The 20,483-nt window shown below is 36.3% G+C and overlaps 2 protein-coding genes across 3 annotated transcripts in view; one reads left to right on the forward strand and one right to left on the reverse strand.

Moving 5' to 3' along the window:
* Positions 1-17: 17 nt before the first annotated feature.
* Positions 18-3,288, reverse strand: LOC139430539 (uncharacterized). Its single transcript, XM_071197663.1, has 2 exons — positions 545-3,288; positions 18-495 (listed from the first exon to the last, which is right to left on the reverse strand). The coding sequence occupies exons 1-2, from the start codon at positions 600-602 to the stop codon at positions 71-73; spliced, it is 483 nt and encodes a 160-aa protein (XP_071053764.1). The 5' UTR covers positions 603-3,288; the 3' UTR covers positions 18-70.
* A 3,104-nt stretch (positions 3,289-6,392) lies between these two features.
* The window catches only part of LOC111418859 (protein Wnt-4-like), a 46,962-nt gene continuing 32,871 nt past the window's right edge, over positions 6,393-20,483 (forward strand). Inside the window, exon 1 of one of the 2 annotated variants that reach the window (XM_071197277.1) lies at positions 6,393-6,734. In XM_071197277.1, the coding sequence (XP_071053378.1) occupies positions 6,652-6,734 (83 nt within the window). In that variant the 5' untranslated portion in view covers positions 6,393-6,651. Of the gene's footprint in view, positions 6,735-15,007; positions 15,026-20,483 lie in introns of those variants that run through there. The other variant, XM_071197278.1, reaches the window with a different exon arrangement.

Here is a 20,483-nt window from a genome sequence, read left to right on the forward strand (position 1 = left end):
GTTTTTAAAAACACATGTTACGAAAAACGGTTTAATTTTTAAACGTTCACATTTAACAATAATAAATAAATTATCTAATTTCTACATCTACCATATACAATAAATATCCATTTTTCTTTCTTCTAAATAAATCAAAGCCAATAAAATCCATAATTCCCGATTCAATTAAAACTTTATTCATATCTTCAATTTTCTTTTGGCGAATTTTTTCTGCTTCTTCCGTTGAAGGTAAAATTACTTCGGCGTTATTAGAAGATGTATTTGGTTTATCGTTTCCCGATGGAAATTTAATTTTATCTGAGTTGTCATAATTTTGTTTAAACGGTGAGTTACTACAGCATACTTTTGGGTACCCCAGTTCAAAGTCGCATTCTTGCGATCGCAATATTTTTACTAAATCTAATTTTAATGGTTTTTGAGCTTTGGTAATTACTTTCATAAAAGGTGCACACGAGGGAAGAGAAATACAAGTTATATTTTTTATGCATGCCGAATCTAAAACGATATTATTAAATCAATTTAAACAAAATTAGAAAAGACATACCTGTTATTTTAAAAAAATTAAACGTTAAACAAACATAAATTGTTAATTTAAGACACATTTCTTATACACAATAAAAAAATAACAAGTAAACTATTACAGGATTCTATAAAAGTTTCATCGAGAGAAAGCGCTGTTTAGGTTGTCTACCTTAAGGTGAATAAGTAAGTATATTTGAATACGAATTTAATGTATTTTCATGGTATTTCTTGGAATACATTGAAAGTTAAATTTATCTTACCGTGGTAAACTCTGCACATAAAGCGGAGAGGAAAGTTACTAAAACTGGATTCAATCCAAAGGGAGATTTGTCTGTTACACGCTATTTCAATAAAGATTTGAATTTTAAATCTACTTTTAATGGCAGTTTGTGATACGTTTTTCCATCGACTATCTAACGTTTAAAATCACTCAGTTATTTTTCTAATACGCGTAACAATCGTACTGAAATATCTTCATTTTAGAAAATTTTGTTTATACAGGGTGAGCAAGAAAAAATGAGAAACTTCACAACAGATGGTACTAAACATCAAAATGAAACCGATTTAATTCAATCGATGGATTAAATTAATCTATGCGTTTATACATAGGATTAGAAATTAACTCTATTAATTTCTTATTTCGTTACGTGCCAACTCCTCATCTTCCTAGGATTTGATGATAGATTCGTAAAAGATTGTTTGACCATTATTAGTAGAAGAGAAACACTTTGCAGTAGATTACTGCAATATAAAGGAGATGATGGCTCATTTTGAGATTGTTTTATGACGTTGCAACAGAACGAGAAATCCTGCTCATTTTCACTATTATAACCAGTTATTTAATTTTGTTATGAGTGCTATTCGTTGTGAGAAAAGAGTTTTTATTGAACGGAGCTGTATAATGGAAAGAACTATTTTCAGGAAATTTAATTAAGGATTGATTATTGGATTTAGACAAGAAAATGAATCATCAAAAAAAAATTATTGTAAATTGCAACCACTGGATCCAGGTATTATCCAACATTTTAAAGTTTTTTATCGCCACGTTGTTGAAATTCCACGGGAAATAAATTTATGGCAAGCTATGCGCTTTGCTAGGAAAGTTAAAATAACCGAGAAACGATTGCTAATTGCTCCAAAAGCTGGATTTAAATGAAGAAATGATGAATTTCATGAAGATCGTGAACAACCAGCGATAGAATGCGAACATTAGATGACTGTTACTAAAAGATGCGAAGATCAGATCACTGCATGGGATTACATAAACGTGGACAGTGGTTTAAGTATTTGTGGAGATCAAAATGATGACGACATTTTGGAATTTTATCTTAATGAAAATTGGGATCAAGATGAACAAGATGTTGAAGAACCAGAAGTACAAAATCCTGTAATAACCAGAGCGGAAGCACGAAAGGCAATGGAAAGACTCAAAGGTACCCTAGCACTGGAAAGAACGTCCAGGACACAGACAGGAAGTTTTATGCCTCAGCAAAGGGAACCTAAGGTTGCTCTCAGGTTTTCTAACCAGCCATACGCCCCTAAAATACCAACTCTTCAACATTGGACAAGCTGATGATCAAACTTGTTGACTTTGCAACGATGAATCAGAGACTGTTGAACATATTCTGTGTGAATTTGTCGCGAGAGGATGCCTAAGACACAAAATTTTCGGAAAGGTTCGCCTGACATCTACTGATATGACGGACAAAGACCTTGGAGCAATACTAAGGTTCATCAAGGACCTGGACTTGCCTTAAACCTTTAGAGAGTTATTATTATTATTCTATATTGAACAATATTGTATTGAATTAGAACATTTCTTCTTTCAATATTTGCTGACCTTACAAGGTGAAGGTAAAATCAGTGACACTTTTACCTTTTTTGCCCTTGCATCCATTAAGTTTGAATTATATTTTTATCGAAACATTTATTAAAAGAAACGAATCAGTAATTATGACGCAAAGAATTTTTGGTGCTCACTTCGTGCTTTGTAGACATGATCCGGTTCCAAATCGCAAAACTATACTGTTGTGGGTTTAAAATTTTAGAGCCACAGGTTCAGCCTTAAAAAGAAAATCAACTGGTCACCTGAAAATGTTGCAGCTGTAAGAAAAGCACTCCTACTCGTTCAGCTGCTAAACATGCCTCTGCTTTGCGTTTGTCAGATCGTCCTGTGAGAAGAATTTTACACGCTGATCTAAAATTCCACCCATACGAAATGATGATTGTGCAAGAACTTAGTGAATGGGATTGGGAAAATAGCAGAGCATGTTCTTCAAAACGACCCACAAAATGCTCTTTTGTTAACGAGTGACGAAACTCATTTCCATTTGTCTGACTGTGTAAACAAGCAGAATTTTCGCTACTGGGCACCAGAAAATTCGCGGCAGCTCCATGAAAGGCCACTTCACAGCCCACATGTTACTGTTTGGTGTGCTGTTGGATCTTTTGGCGTTTGGGGTCCCTATTTTTTTGAAGAGGTAGGCGTAAAGGTTAACTGCTGATCACCAAAACTTAGAGAACTTGAACATCCAGATGTGTGGTTTTAACAGGATGGAGCTACGGTTCACACAACAAGAAGGACAATGGACGTTTTAAGGGAAATGTTTCCAGGACACGTAATCTCGTTATGTGGAGACGTTAGGTGGGCTGCAACTTTTTCCTTTGGGGCTATCTGAAAGCGAAGGTTTTTCAAAACCATCCCCGAACCATTGACGAATTGAAAGCAGCAATTCGCCAAGAAATTACAGAAATATCGCCTCAAATTATTGCTCGACTGATGGAAACTTTCAGAAATCAGCTTCGAATATGTATCGAAAAAAATGGTCGCCACTTGGACTCTGTAATTTTCAAAACTTAATAAAAACAAATGACATAGCATATGTCATTTGTTAATAAATAAAAAATTTAAATAGCATTTAAAATGTGGGAGATCATTTTGCCGGACCCTGTATTATACATATATACAACTACTTGTGATATTTTTCCTGTCCTGAGTATATTTTAAATTGATAATAGAAACTGTTTCTATTTCTGATTTTTTGCAACAAAAATGATGATCGTTGCCAAACATTTAGGCGTTAAAGAATATTTATGCTCAGATTCGACTCTTGGGTGTAACCAATCTTATATTAAAAGCTGAAAGATTTGGTCATTAAATTGTGTACCAAGTTTGATTAATAAAATTAACACCACGACAAAATTTTCTTACATGGCTATATTTTAATATAGTAGATATCTCCACATCCTTATAACAAACATATTCTTAACAGTTTATACACAAAGTAAATTCTGTTTCGAACTCTTCTAGAGAATACTCATCTACATATAAAGAGTTGTTTGAGTTTAGTTGAATTTTGTTAAATGCTGAACATGAAGAGTCAAAAGTGTCGACAGATTGAAGACTTCAAGATTTAAATTCCAAGTAAACTTTAACTCCCACTTTTATGAGCGTTTAACCAGCAGAGGGTTTAAATAGCATTAGAAGGCGTTGTGCATGGGATACATAAGCAAAAGAACGGCACCGCTGCGATCTAAGAACACGGGTGTCCATCAGTCGAGCGTGTGCGTTACGTCCGCGATTTGTTTGTCTTCGCGTCTTACGAAAAAATAACCTCAGTCCTGTCAAAGAAACCTTTGATGTCGCAGATTTATTGATCTATGGGTACCAACCCGATCCGGCTACGAAAAGATCGTCCTCAGTCTGATCGAGAACAGTTCACGTCTTCGGATCAACGTGACGTTCTCTTAATGAAAAGTAAACTTAACCTAAAACTTAAAAGTGTAAAGAGGTAATTTATGAGAGTTGAAAAGCGGTAAGAGGAAACTGTTGTTTAGAATAAAGGCTGGTAAAGTTTTGAATTGTAACCGTGTTACTAACACCGAATGGTTTTAAATTCAATAGTTGTTAGTTGATTGGATTTAATGAATGTGTGTATATGATGATGAAATCTAATACGGTTTTAGTGGATGATATACACAAAAAAGAAAGTTGCGATAAGAATGGTGATTGGATACACATTACGGTGCAATGGACTCGATGGACAGCTTCGTTTTCAAACAGGACTGTAATTAAAGCGATTGTTCCGTTCCTGTTTACAAGTGAACAATAGAAATCGTAGCTGGCGGTCTCTGCTTGATTATTTTAGATCTAACACAGAACAAAATCGCTTCTAGCATTAGAACAATGTACAATGGTTATGACTATCTTTTATTCTATCTTATCTGGATATTAAACTTTAAACACCTATTATTATTCTTTGTATTTTTAAGAAAAAATATTTTATTTTGCTTAACAACTTGAGAAACTTGGTCTTAATTCTCATCAAAATTTTAGTTCTCGTTTTTCTCTTTGTTGTAGATATGTATATTGTAGAAAACAAACAGAGCGAAAATCGCGACCTACATTCATAATTATTAAGTTTTAATGATCTAGGTTTTAAATAATATAAACGAGACAAGTATTATATAGAACACTTAAGGTGAAACGACGAATAATTTATTTAAAGAAAACGCCCGATTTAAAAGGTGCAATTATTCCGTATGCGTCGCTTGTTAAGAGAGGCTAAATTGCACTTTCTCCTGCAGGTTGAAATGCGTTGCGCCGAGATAAATCTTGCCCCTCCCCGCGTCCTTTTCCACATGATTTATTATAATTAGCACTTCTGGAAACACTCATTGAAAATTTATACCGGGGACGGTAATAAAGTCCGTCGGATCAAGCCTTAACTCTCTCACTGGAGCGGACAATTTCCTGCGATCTGAACAAAAGCTCGACGGATAATTGGTAAATTGCACGAGCCCAACCCGTCATAAACTTTAGCTTTTACAGTCTCGCCCTCGACGGCCGATTTAATGAATACTAATCATAAGGGAACTTAGGCAAATAGATTATTCGACGGGGTTCTTTAGTTTTATGCGTTGACGCGTAACGGTTTCTTCGGAAAAGATCGAGCCGAGGTTATAAAACCCCATTCAGAACAATGGGTCTGGCTAGTGAGGACATTTAACGCCATTGTTGAATTCGTCCCGCTCCTTGAGTGTATACGACCCCGTTCAAAAACTTTTACCTCACTAAAAGAAATGACTACCTAAATTAACACAAAGTTTTTATAACTCTCAAGATCAACTACAAAGAGGTTTTAGTTAGATTAAGCAGATCTTACGCAACCTAGTTCTGTCTATTATTCGTTCTTCGCACGAAATCTCACCGGAAGATCACAACAGAGTTTAGGAGGAGGATCAAAAATTGTTTATTTTAAATTGTTTACAACAATCCGCTTTTGTACTTGCACGCGGAAGGGTTTTCCCAAAAAAACCGCTACAAAGTCATGTCTTTCTAAAACTGTCTGACTTGAGAAAATAAATCAGATTGTGATTTTGATGGACACAAAAGAGACTTGCTTGTGTCTGCTGCAGTTCCCTTGTTAATAACATATAAATTAGGTCTATGAAAAGATTAAAGTTTGTTTTGAATGTGTGCTACCCTCAGAATTTATTATCTTAAGTAGTTACCGTTGATTTCAGTGCCAAAACTATTCTACTAAATAATAATAAACTATAAAGAAATGATGTAGTCTTATTTTATGTATTTGTACCAATTCCTTCCAATTAATCTACTAACTTAATTAGTAGTATAATCAAGTAGATAGTTATTGAGTTGTGTTAGATAAGGTTTTTGTGTATGATAAGCAAATATCTTATTATGGATATATGATAAGGACGTCGGCGTCGATGTCTGGTGGCGGGCGTCGTGGGTGAGGTGGAGCCGTCGCTCGACCGCCCAATGAAGTGGTGGTGCACTGCGGGGTTGGCCGGCGGGGGCCGTGTCCCGCGGCCCGTGGCGCGATCCTCATTTCGCGGCGTCGTCAGTCGGACGCAGGGCCCCGTGAGGACAAGACGCGAACGTGACACGTGCAGAACCGCGCTATCCAGGCGGTGATCCTTCTTCGAACGCGTGTGGTGCTTTCGATCTCTTCGACGACGGTGTCCAATCAACGGAGTTTCTCGGGTGCTGTGTGCAGTCGGGACATCTTCATCATCACATCTCTGCTGCTGGTGCATTCTTCGTTTCATATTTGTATTTCCTGAGCTTTCCGGCGGCGGCGGCGCCGCTTCTTCTTGGGGGCTATGTGGCGGCCTGGTGCGGGATACGTCGTGGCCGTCGCCCTCTCGACGACGCTTTTTATTCATATTACTAGTGCTGATTGGTGGTGAGTGGCCGAAAAATATTCTCTTTTCCTTTATTCTTAATTCTTACCCGCACCTCAAATTGAATATAGATACTTCCTAGATAAATACTGATGGAATAAGTCACGTGTAAAATAAACTTTATGTTCGCTTAAAAAAACCTTCGGAATTCAGTTTGCTTAAAATTATATACCTTTAAAATAAAGTATAAACAGTATCGCGGGAGTATTTGTGTCGGTGCGTGGTAATTATTGACAATTAATGGTGATTTAATCTCACGCCGATGGGGTCTAGCAATAAACAACAACCGTTTTCATGCCATATCGACAAATAAATTACAGGTTGTCTTGGTAATATGTCGCCTAACGTACGCATTTAATTTACATTTTCCCTTTTTTCCTTTAAGTAAACGTACAACTAAAACGCGGGATAGAAAATAAAGGAATGAAAGAAAAAAGCTCCCGTCGATTTATGACTCGACTTGTCGTAAAGCGAGAAACGTATTTAACATGTTTTAATGAGTTTGTAAAAATTATTGCTTTGGTTAATTACTGTGAAACGTGCGAACCGCGCCTTTTTCAACTCTTCAGGTTTGTTTTCAAAAAGCAACCATAATGATGAGTGATTTAGTTAAAAAGGATACATACTACTCGGTTTGTTACAATGATAAGTCACATTAAATGGGAAGTAGAACAACAAGTTACTGTAATTGGTGATGATACTTAAAATACGTTGAATGTTATGCCTAAAATCGAGCGATCCGAGCGGTGCCAGGTACAATTTAAACGATTACATACCAAAGTATCGAATAAACGTCGAAGAAAACGAGCTAAATTAAAACGTACGGACGTCACAATAGTAATAAAAAGCTCTGTATAGTTGGTTCGTCAAGATACTTAATGACCATTCTCAACATTCGCACTTGGCATTAATACGATTTCGGTGCATTCATTTACAGCCTATTTTCAGAGCTTCATGAAAAATGAGCGCAACGACAAATGATTTATGTTTTTCAAAACACACATACGTAACTCAAGGCTCAACGATGTCGGGTGCAGTCCAAATAGTACTCTTTTGTATACACTAAAGAGATATACCTTTTCCTATACTCTCTGGATGCAATGTTTATTTGTGCACCCAGACTACAGTATGTCTTTGGAATCTAACTTCTAACATATCCTCTTTTTGTTTATGAAGATCATATTTTAGAGTTCAAAGATTTAATTATAAGTTTCGAAAAAAGATTTTTTTTTGTAAATTTCGTGAGCTGTCTTTATAATTTGGTTGATGTTCATTTCTTTGATGGCTAAGGGTTGTTGTCGGGTTCGTTGCTCGGCACGTTGACATTCCCGGAGGTTCGAAAACGGCACGGACGCATATCGCGTATCGGTCCGGATCGCATCTCATCGAAAAACTAGTTTAGGGCAGCGGCTGAGCGGCTTTTTTCCAACCGCGGTCCCGCTGCCTTACAAATGCCCGACAAGAGATTCCACTTAGGGGCATCGAATTATAAATATTTGTTAATAGCTGCGGCCCGAGCGCATCGCAACGGCCCCAGGTATACAAAAAGATCAATGGCGCGGTTCCTTCTCTGCTGTACCTTCCTCGACTCTCATTCCCTTCTACTTTCAACTCTGCACGTTGTTCGTCTAAATTGCTTAGCAAACACTTTGCTTAGCGAACGTGTTCTAAATTGTTCGTTGCAAGAATTTGAAAGAAGATACCTTTTCTTATATCTTTTTGGTGAACTTCTTTATTAAGAAGATTTTTGCATAAAAATAGAAATCTAAAAATCTTTAAACTAACGAGAATTGATGTTATTAACTATACTGAGTTTGTATCAGTTTAATCTCAATTCAAGAAAATCTTGAATGATTAATTTTTGTTTAACATGTAATCATGAAATATTATTCATCTTCTTAAGATTCCATTAACTATAAGCTGTCCGATAGGGCAATTAATTGCTCAACGCCTAATAGAATTTTCATCGACCCATTAGACCTTTCAACGCCGTAAATTTGTTATAATTACCTAACGAAATACTGACAGCAAGAAAGTAGCCAGCGAAGCTCGAATCTTCGAAAATAATTTAAGACCTCAATCCCAACATTTTCTCAACTCAAAAACGTTCTTACGTAAAAATTTCTTTATAAAAAAGAAACATTCCTAAACGTGGTTTAGGAAGCCTAGCCGAATCTTTTGGTCATCAGTAGGGGGTAATTTTCATGCCTCGTTATTAGATTGTACGGGTAACCTTAAATATCTGCCGACAGTTTGTTGGCAACATTGTGTACCTGCCCACTACTGTATGGGAAAAAAAGGCGGTCCCCGTCGTAAAAATATACCCAGGTCACGACACCTCCTTTTGTACTATCTTCAAAAAGCCGACAGTATCGCCTTTAGAACGAATGAGGGATGATACGGTTAATTTGGTGAAGGTATGCGACGCCACAAATTCAAAAAAAGGTTTTTACATAGAAATTTATTAGAGATCTTTTACGTTACAAAGAATATTTTGAATATTTTACGTTGTTACTAGTTTTAGATAGCATAAAATGTCTTGTATCAACCGGTCGTAACTTTATTGTGCCGTGCAATTTTCACTTTTTAAACGGTAATAAAACGTCAAGCAGTGAAACACGGTCCAGGAAATGTCACTATATGCTAACGTATAGCAGCAAGCCTTAGTTTTAGTGTTTGCACATCTATTTTCACCGACCAAGATTTATTATAAAACAACTACATAAAACTTTTGTTGACACTAATTTGAAAATTGTAAATTTTTTTTTTAATCTGATTAGTTGATATTTAATCGGCTTATTTAACGATTAAATCAACCTTTACAAAACCACAATTGTGTTGTTGTTGTGTATAAAACGGTCGGTAGCCGAGAGCTTTCGCTGTTACGAAATACATCGGCTGCTGGGACGGCAAAGAAAGTCAAATTTACATAAGGTAATGAAACACACGTGCGTTTGGCGAACCGCAGTCTGTCTCTCAGAGTCTTTAATTGCAAGTGTTACGCCGGCGGCACTTTATATCTACCAAGTCGTTAATACCCAACCTAATAGAAAATAGTTACTGCAATCGACTTCTCTGTCTCATTCTATGTGTAAATTACTATTTCCAATTGGAATATCAAACAATTTAAAAACGGAAACGTAACTTTATTTTTCGACAGTTTTATTCCAACATTTAACATGAGCATAGTTATAGTTTTCCGGTTGTGACTGTGCTTATAGATGTAAATCACAAACGACTAAAAGCATTATCCTTCCCCCGAGTAGCGACCTATTGTGAACATTCCGTGACGAATTTGTAACTCGGTATTGTAGGTATGTGCATGTTTTATAGGCTGCTATAGTTGAGGTATACGACCAGGTTGGCGAACCAACTGCGACAACCGCATATACAAAAGGGCTTGTACAGAAATTAGCTTGGCTATAAACGGGATGCAACGGATTTTGTATAGTTACATGCAGGACTGGGTTACATGTGTCGATTACGACATGCCTCAGGTGGTTGTCGGTTTCGGTTTATGTCGGGCGGGAAGTAAAATTTTAAAAAGGCAAAGTTGACGGCCTTGTACCGGCCGAATACTTAACCTAAATTAAAATCAGTTTATACATTAGAAAATGCATACATAAGTAATTTGTTTACACCTGTATCGTAATGTAAAATTTAAAATTACTTCTTACCACTACTAATTTTTCCTGAAAATATATGATTACAATTATCGTAATCGAATATTACATAATGTATGAAAATCACATTAAATTTTGTTAAATCAATTCGCGAAATTAATTTGCCCTTCTCATCAATTCGAATATTCTTAACTCGACTCAAAAAATCACATTTTGGCCCCTTTAAATTGCAGCTCTTGATCTTAATTAAGTGTTCCTATTTAACGCATAACATATGTGTGTTTCCGCCTTAGAGGTCATATAAAACTCGAAGGCATTAGAAAAATAAATTATAATCATCTACATTTTTAACGAACACATTTACTTCATTTTTACAACTTGTAAAATTCTTTGTGTACTAATACTGCTTAATTATTACAAATTAAAGCAAAAAGATGATTTTTTCGATATATCTTGTAATAATCTGGTTGTAAGTTTAATAATAGCCATTCTTAGTGTTTATACCAACATTTTTACCAAAAGGACCGTCCATATACACAACAGATTGGCGTTTTGCACAAAATCTTAACTTGTTTCTGAAGAACATGGCATCCAAAAGGTCAAACACTTATTAAGTTTTTTGCCACTAACATGGCTATATTCTATGAACATTGGAATAAATAATCTCGTTTTCATATTGCTAATACCATAGATTGAAGAACTCATTTTACATAATAAATTTATATTTATACTTGGAAGAAATGAATTGTAGCAGAGATTAAATTTGCAGAGAAAACTATCTTTGGTTATCTTTGAGTACTTTGAGCAGAGTAGTATATGGAACATAAAATTATATATAAACACCTACTATCGATGAGGAATGAAGTGCGTTGTAGTGAGATCTCCAAAATCTTGTTTTAGGGTCTTTATTCCCATATATAGTGCATCGTTAACGTTCTTTTCTTGTTCCCCCTTAACCGTTTCGGTTTTACAGTTTATTTTTTAACATTTTCATGTTTCATTTTTTGGTACTCCTGGAATGAGTCATAAACTCCCGCGGTTTTTAGCGATTTCTTGGTTATTTTACACCAAGTGTTTTACATCTCACATTGACATCCAGTTTGTCCGTCCTTTGGTTTTATTTTAATTGTGAAATTAGTTGGACTCGTGTTCAATTCTTGCTTATTGTGAGCTTCCATCCTGTGATGGACTGTTTACACCTCGTTTTGCGCTCTTTTTCGTAAGTTTTTGAGGCTAACCTCATTTTATTGTTTCACTGGATTTTTAATTTTAGACATGTGATGTTCTGACGAAGGATACAAAATAAATCCGAAAGCTTAACATTAATAAAGAAAAAGCGCCTTGCCGATTATTTCCAGTACTAATTTTTCGAAAGCTAACATAGTACGGCAAGTACTACCACACTACTCTATATGGAACATAGTTGATTTACTATTTTAATTCTACCTTCAAGTCAAAATAACCACGCAATCAATATCTATACTAAAGAGTAACCAATTGCAGCTTTGCGTGTGTATAGCGCAATTTCATAAACGAAACTCTACTCATTACTCTAAAGGGCTCCTTAGGGTAACGGCAATTGAGCAATTACAAGTGAAATGTAAAACAGGTTAAACGTTGCAAAATATGTCCACTTAGATGGCAGTTTTGGAGTTGCAATTCTTTGTTCAAGTTGTTTCAATGCTGGGGTGCAACTTGATCATAATTTCAGTAATTATCGAGCGGTTTAACTAAAATTTGCCATCTGTCAATTTACAGTAAAACATGACATGCAAATACGGTTTTCACTCTCAATCGGGTTTTCAAGGCGTTGCTACTTTATGAATTTCAAAATGTATACTTCCAAATATAATATGGTGATGCCGCTGATTTTGAGAAGTTTTTATCACACAAATCGAAGTGCCTTTCTATACAGGGTGATTTATTACCTCACCATCAAACAGTGACATGATAGCTAATCCAATTACTAAAAAAAAATTTTAATGAACATATGTCCTATTTAATTATTTACAAAATTATAACACTAAAGTTTTAATTTTTATATCATAATTAACTGCTGCATTTTTTTTTAAACACATAAATATTACAAATATAGTTCAAAATAGCCCCCTTCTGCTAAAACACATGCTTCGCAACGACGAATTAAAGAATTCATCAGCTGAATTAAAATGTCTGGTTGATTTCTTATTTCAGTAGCAGCCATTTGTATTCTGTTTAATAACTGTTCTCGTGTGTTAATTTCCACTTGATACACACTTTGTTTCATATGACCCCATAAGTAGAAATCCAAGGCCAAGCAAATGGACCATTATTATCAATCTACTTGTTTGGAAAATATTGGTTTAACCACTCGACATCTACTCTTCCGCGATGAGGTGGGGCACTATCGTGCTGGTACCACATATTTTGAATTAGGTACATTAAGAGGTATATCTTCAAGTAAATCAAAAAGTGTATTGTTCAAAAAAAATTGTAATTTACAGCGTTTAAACGTCCATCAAGTACATGCAAACCTAGTAAATTATTGTTAAATATTTCACCCCAAACGTTGATGCTGAAATTTCCTTGGTCTAATCGCATGCAGATTTCGTAATGCCCAGATATGTTCATTATGGTAATTATTTATACCATCTCGTGTAAAACATGATTCATCTGTCCAGAGAACATTTGAAATGAAGTCATTATTTTGGGCATGTTGCTGCAATAACCATTCACAAAATGCTAACCGTTGCTGATTATCTCCTGGCTGTAGAGTTTGAACATTCTGTTTACGATACGGATGAAGGACTTCGCGGTTCAATACGCACCATGCAAAATTTTGACTTACATGTATGTTGTGTGCTATTCTTCGAGTGCTAATGGAAGGATTATCAATGACAGCATTAGTTATAGCTTCTTCGTCCTCTACATGAACTACATGCGGTCGAATAGCTTTTGCTGGAGCAGAATTACCTGTTTCTAGAAGTTTTCTGAAAGAATCGCTAAAAATTGATTAATATGGCAATTCCCGAATGTTTCTGGTTCTAGTCTTAATTCTAGTTTTACACTAGCATTGTTACTATATAGATCTAACACTATACTTAGAACTAGAATCATTTGGGTTCAGCCGCAAGTCTCTAAAGACGGCTAAACCCTAATGATTCTAGTTCGTTGTATAGTGTTAGTTCTAGTTTTACACGTACACTGTCACTAAAACTAATATTAGACCTAGAACTAAAATCATTTGGGTTTACTCTTCGTCTCTTAAGACGGCTAATCCCAAATGATTCTAGTTCTTGGTTTAGTGTTAGTTCTAGTTTTAGTCCAATAAAAATATGCAACATAGTGATATTTTAAGCTAACTAGCACTACCAGTCTTAAGAGAGATATGGCTAAACGGAATGTTTCTAGTTCTAGGTTTATTTGTTATTCAGCGTTAGATTGTTGTATATTTTTATTGAGCTATAACGGACACTGCGTTTTACTGTAATGTTAAATTATATTGACATGTTGCATTTTATGTGGGACAAAGTAAGTAAGTACGCAATAATTTCTATGGAAATATTTCAGTTTTTAGTTGTAGCTTATGGTTGAATGAAAAAATGTTCCAAAGTATTTATATGGGTTACATATAAAGAAAGAATACATTGAACTAGTGAGTTTTTTCGAATCTCTCTTTATTTGGACTTCCAAAAAAGGGAGCACATCGACGAAATTTCACAGATCACTTAATTAAGGAACATGGCTTAAATTTCTTAATCCTCTCAGATCGTATCTTGTCCGAAGCAAAAAAGGAGTAATAACGCTAATAAAGGAGAAATGGTTGGTCGGAAACGGCGATGATTTAGGCCCGGCAGGCGCTACGTTACCTCGGTATTACACCGGAGATTAGATCTTTAATCTACGCGCATCGCCATAAAAAGAGATTATTACCTTGGACACCTGAGTGTGCCGGAGAGTCTATGAATACCGAGCGAACTGCGGTTCGAAGATGGGTTCAGGTTGGAGAAGGAACGACGAACCCGTCTCTCTTTGGGCTTTCGGTTAGAATTACAGAGTCTTCTTTTATTTTCAACCAGGTCAAATTGATATCTGGTCGACTGAGCCGCTTGGGCGTTGTTAATCAGGCTTAATACTGGCCTCCACTTCTTGTGGGACTTACCTTAAGAAATCTCGGCACGTTTTCTTATGTTGTATCTGTATATAAATATACACATTTTACAAAAGATTATTCTTTTATTAAGCAGGATTTATAAAAACCGTAAATTTTAAATCGATGTAAAAAAGAAATTGTCAAGTCACCAAAGAATAATTGATATAACGTCGCGGACGTGATGTCGCACTGGATGTTTACCAGTTTCGTGCTTGCAGGTACGTAGAGTGCATGTTCCGTGAGCGAGGCGTGTAAATAAATTCAAGTGCCAAGTGTGCTTCAAGTTTAAACACCGCAACGATACATCGCGTGCGCATTGTTGTGCGTTAGATTAAATTTACTGGGTCATTCGCGTCCGCACATATTGCGGTTCCTTAACGACGATATAATGTACCATAAAGCGAGAACAATCGCGAGTGCGATACGCGACTTCTTTTATACCTTTCTTTGCTTTCTTTCGACTTCGACGTTCACACGACTACGAATTTTCTTTCCTATAAAACGACGTCTCTATAATCAACAAATAATTTTTAACAATGTACGTTTTGACTTTCGAATGGTATGCTATTTAAGATGTCAGTGTAAATTCTCAAAATTCACGGTCAATTTAGTTCTAGAATGTGTTACGGCAGGCGTTTACACACATACGACAATTTTATTTTAATGTCCTGTCAGATTTGAGGTAGTAAATCGATATTTATTGAGAATTCCTTTGGCTACGTACCGAATTAATCCATATTAAGCAGATATTCCTTATCTATCTGGCAAGATACCGTATGAGAGACACGGTTGAGTGGCCGTCGCGTTACAACAAACTTTCCTTCGAACTGAAATATTCACGCCCAGTTCGTTAGGTTGGCGACGGGCCGCGTCGAAAAAAGGTTATATATCATTCTCTAAGGCGCAATATTTACGGCTTGTGAGGTAGATTGGGTCTCGCCCTACCGTGAGGGGTGGTATATCCCATTAAAAAAGAAGTTTGGGCCTTCGGCTAACGACGAACCCCGCCGGAACAGCCCTACACTGCTGCGGCAGCCCTCTTCACGTAATTAACCGTTGTCGGCCGATATCTCATTAACCTTGCATCGGGGCAGCGCACCTCGGCCACTTATTGTCTACCGAGGCATTATTATCACCCCACAATGGCCCCAAGCGAGGGCTCGTAATCTGGGCCCTGAAAAGGAAAGGGGAAACGCGAGGTATATTGCGTTGGTTTTGTTCTTTTAACCTTAGGTTATAAACTATAATGAGACTTCTACTCTAAAGTTTAAAACTTTTCTTTTAAATCATATCAATAAAAATTATCACAAAACTATCTCTCTATGCCAGAGATAGTTTTGTGATATTTAATTATCATAAATAAAACGGAATTGCTGCCGCCGGAATTTACTATACCTTCCATATACAAACTTTGTATACCAGCTCACGTCTCTGTATACACACACGAACTTTGTTTTCACTGCAGTCATAAAGAAGGTTTCTACAGTGACGTTAGATGCCGGTTCGACTTGGGCTATGCTTTAAAAATACACTCGGCGTTAATGAGAAGGCAAATCGAACACAAACATAAACTAAAGTAAAGACGAGAAAATTTCCCTTTTCTATGTACTTTGAAAAAAAAAATTAAAATCCTTCTCTTTACGTTTCTATTAACGCAGGAAATTGTTTTGAGATCTATGGGACAGTAATTAAACGCGATCAATTCAAGGGGTTCACCGAGATTACGGCGTAAACGTTTATTAGTCGTAAACGCCAGCATTTCTAATGCTAATTTAGTCGATGGTAAAACGAGAAACTTAATTTTGACCCGTTGTAAACCAATGTCAAGAAAGCTATAAACTTTTTAATTTATAGTGTACTTTTAGAATGATCTCAAACGAAAATTTGAATTCTTGAAACTACAGTTAATCTAAATTAAATTTTATATCTAAACAACAGTTCTTATATTTGTATAGTAACAAATCATTTAAATTCAACAACTCCCCATGCGGCTGCTCTGGGTACTAATATCTTGTAATACCAACCGTTCCAATTAATCAAATCTCCGCCACTGGGGTGGCCACGTGGTTAGCCGTAGAACGGAACTAGACGAAGAGATGCAACGCCAAGAGGAAAGACAGACAATGCACGTCGCTCCCTCGTGTTCACAGCGGGATTGCTTGTCCTCAGCTGCAGCACACCCTATCGTCGATTCCCCCGTATCTCGGTAGGCCCGGCCTGATTAATTGCCTCCCCCGAGATCTCAAATCCTTAATTATTATTCATTAGCAAAGCAGAGTTTCATTGGACGAGAAACAAGCAGATGGCTGACTCAAGTTAAAAAAAATTAATACTTGACCAATACAATAGATTATTATCAAAATCATATTATTTATTCTTATCTATAATTCTTGATTATTGTATTTTGATTGTTATATTACGGTACTATAGAATAATATACCTATAGTGAGTGCTTATTGTTCAGCTTTTACTTGGTGTGACATAAAGTGTATACTTGGGTAATAAACGTTAGCTTACTTCATTCATTTTTCATAAGAATGTCAAGCTATTTTCACTTTTATTACTAACCGTTACAACAATACTGAACGATATGCTCTTTCGCGTGAAACTAGTGTTAGTTCTAGTTTTGCATTAGAACTAACACAAGACCTAGAATCATTCAGGTTTAGCCATCTTGAGAGACGTGCGGCTAAATCCGACTGTTTCTAGTTCTAGGTCTAATGTTAGTTCTAGTGACAGTGGCAGGTAGCGCTTGTTACCATAAGATGTCACTATATTGCATATTTTTATTGCACTAAAACTGGAACTAACACTAGACCTAGAATTAGAAAGTATCTAGTAGAATATTTCTAGTTCTAGGTCTAGTGTTACTTCTAGTTATACACTAACACTATCACTAGAACTAACACAAGACCTGGAACTAGAATAGTGGTTCGCACGAGACCAACGAGACGAGATTTTCATAAAGTCTTGTCTCGTCTCGCCGATGAACTAATAAGTCTTGTATCAAATCTCGTCATGCATAATTTTATTGTTTCAGTACAATAAGAAATACTTAAACACTTGCTATAATGTAAGAGTCGAAAGAGAGAATTACAGTCCTCGGCCCTGTCGGTCGCAAATGATTTTGTTTTTCATCGGGACTGAAGTAGCTGGTATGCTTAAGAGATCTCGTGCCATTAAACTTAAAATATGAAATTTAGAAGCATGAATTTTCCACCGTTGTAATATATCTGTGTCTTTATTACACCGAGGCATGGAATAATATTTTTGGAGCTCCTGCATCCATTCTTCTTCGGAAGGCCTAGGATTTACTGCATACAAAACATCAAAATCAATTACAAAATCCGACTTTTCCGCTCTCGAATCTTCTCGTTCCTCCATTGTCGTTATTTCGAACGTTGGCCTTCTGGTTGATGGACATAGACTTTGTATAAATCTTCAAATTTCCGGATCAAAGTTTCTTTTAATTCTTGCCTCCATCTTGTCATATCAGAAACTTCTATCTTATGCCTCAAATCGAGAATTAAAACTGCAACATAAATCTAATTAGTTTTACGATAATGCTTTAATATTTTGTCTCTCGTAGCCTGAAAACTAACAATAAGCTGCTCTTCGATTTTCTTCTCTTCTTATTTTGCTCTCAATATTATATATTAGTATATTGATACATACAACCACCATAGGTAATTTGACGTACTTCCCTCCTCCAAGTTTCTTGGAAAGTATTTGAAAGTTGACTAGTAATTTATGCACTTCTTCTAGCAGTATCCATTCTTTGTCCTCAAGAGCATATGGTTTTAAATCAACAACATTTTGACACAATGCACCAAGTCCATGTCTACCTTCAAGAGGTACTTTCAACATATCATTACTAGAATTCCAGCGTGTAGATACGAAAATATCTACAGAAATATTGCAGATATTATTTGCGGAAATACCTACCTGCGAGACTCTCGTACGAGACGCAAGACCTCATGCACGAGACTCGAGACGAGACCAATGAAAGTCTCGTCTTGTCTTGTCCGAGTATCGTCTCGAGTCTCGTCTCGAAAACGATGGTTACTGCATTCATCGTTCATGTATCACAGTTTTTATGTTTCATTCCTAGTACTTCCACAAGTACTGTATAAAGTGTAATGTCCATAAGAAAAAAGGCAAGCATGGAGGGGATAATACCAAGAAGCTGGCTAAAAATTACCCACCAACCCAACCCAACTTCTCCGCTGAGCGCGCTTTAATGGTTTTTTACGTTACTGCTTTGTGAAGTAATGATTACTGACAATAATATACCAGAAAAGGTCTGAAAAAGGAAAAGTCTTGGAAGAAGGTGGAGCAGAAACTCAGGAAATTAGAGACATGAACCCAATAGTGCCAAGTTCATCAAATTATTGAGCAATGTACCTGGCGACCTTAATCAAAAGCAGGACAAGATAATGTTCAACAGATTTTTAATGGTTTTTGGGAGCTGGGTAATCACGACCTGCAAAACTCGTACTTATCAAAGCTGATGATAAGGAACGATGTTAAAGATTCCTATGTTAAACAAATGCCGATTCTTACTTTTCGGCATCTTGACTACCCTGTAGTCAAATACAATGAGAAATAGTGTTAATAACTTACCTTATATAGTCACTGTTTGCTTCCATGCTTCATGTACTCATTTTTTTACTTCAGTTTCTTCAACTAGTGTTCCTCCTACACTTCGTAGTTCAAAATTATTGCCACCGTTGCCAACTCTGTACTTGTGAACTTTTCAGAACAGTGTTGTTTCTGCCACGTTACTATAACAATATTACAACAACTGTTTTGGCAATATGTAGGAACATCACCTTGCTATACAATCATTACCAATATAACATAGCACAGTCCCTAAAGAAGTCTCTAATAATTTTAAAGACCTAATAACGAGTTATACCTAGTTAGGATTAAATAGGATTAAAATAAAATTTAAATATGTCAAAGCCTTTTTTGATCTACTAAAATTGTAATGTTTTATATTGTGTGTTATAAACTTGTACGGAATATACGGTAATTGTGAGAATGTAGTAAAATGCACGTCTGTTGAGTACTTAAACTGGCAACGAGGCTTTAGAAATCCTCGTAAAGTACAAAGGTCGTAGCACGTACCGGTTTAAGTATTCACTCCTCTTCTCCGGCTGGTTAATATTTTAATGAAACGGGCAGTTAAAAGTGCTAACGGCCCCCTTAATTCGGACGTCGGCGCAAACAAACTCTGTATCGCGTAGAATAAAACGAGCAATTGCCGCCGACGCGAAATGGTAATTGAGTGTTTAAAAGAGTTAGAAAAATCCAGAACGAGCAAAGTCTTTGACGGGGCCGTAAAGGCGTCGGGGGTCTTGAAGAAGGCCTTGGGTGTGCAGCGCAAGGTGTCCCTAGCGTAAATAAACCGCGCCCCGGTTTATTTTCTCGTGATGAACGGCGTTTTATGATCGCCCGTTATTTTACAGTGTTTACCGGCGGCCGTGGCTCCGTCGCCGATTTTACGAGCGACCGAAGTGCACCGTTGACTGAAAATACGCTTTTCGGCCGTCACTTAGGCCAACGCGGACGGCCATAAAAGAGACTGATCTCCTCCATCGAAAAACACCGCTGACTACACATCCGATTCGGTGAACTACGACCACGAAGAACATAAATCTTAACGACTACTTTGTTATACGACGATACTTATTACCCACATAGTAGTAGGCTTCAAAAAAAACTACATTAGTGCGTTTATGATTTTTTTTTGTCCGAACCATTTAAAAATTTTTACTACTACTACTTAGGGGCTCAATGATACCATAGATAGTAATAATAATAGGTAAAACTTGAACCTGTTGCAAAAGTGGTTTTTTATGTTAATGAAACAAAGGTACTTATCAAGACAGTTAAATAAACAAGTTGATTAAAAATATAAATGTATTTCTTTGAGATACGTCTCGTTTCCACTTGAATTTACATACAAGGCGTGATGTCCTTATCGTTTGATT

This window comes from Onthophagus taurus, chromosome 7, assembly GCF_036711975.1.
Source record: "Onthophagus taurus isolate NC chromosome 7, IU_Otau_3.0, whole genome shotgun sequence".
Classification (NCBI taxonomy): Eukaryota; Metazoa; Arthropoda; class Insecta; order Coleoptera; family Scarabaeidae; genus Onthophagus; species Onthophagus taurus.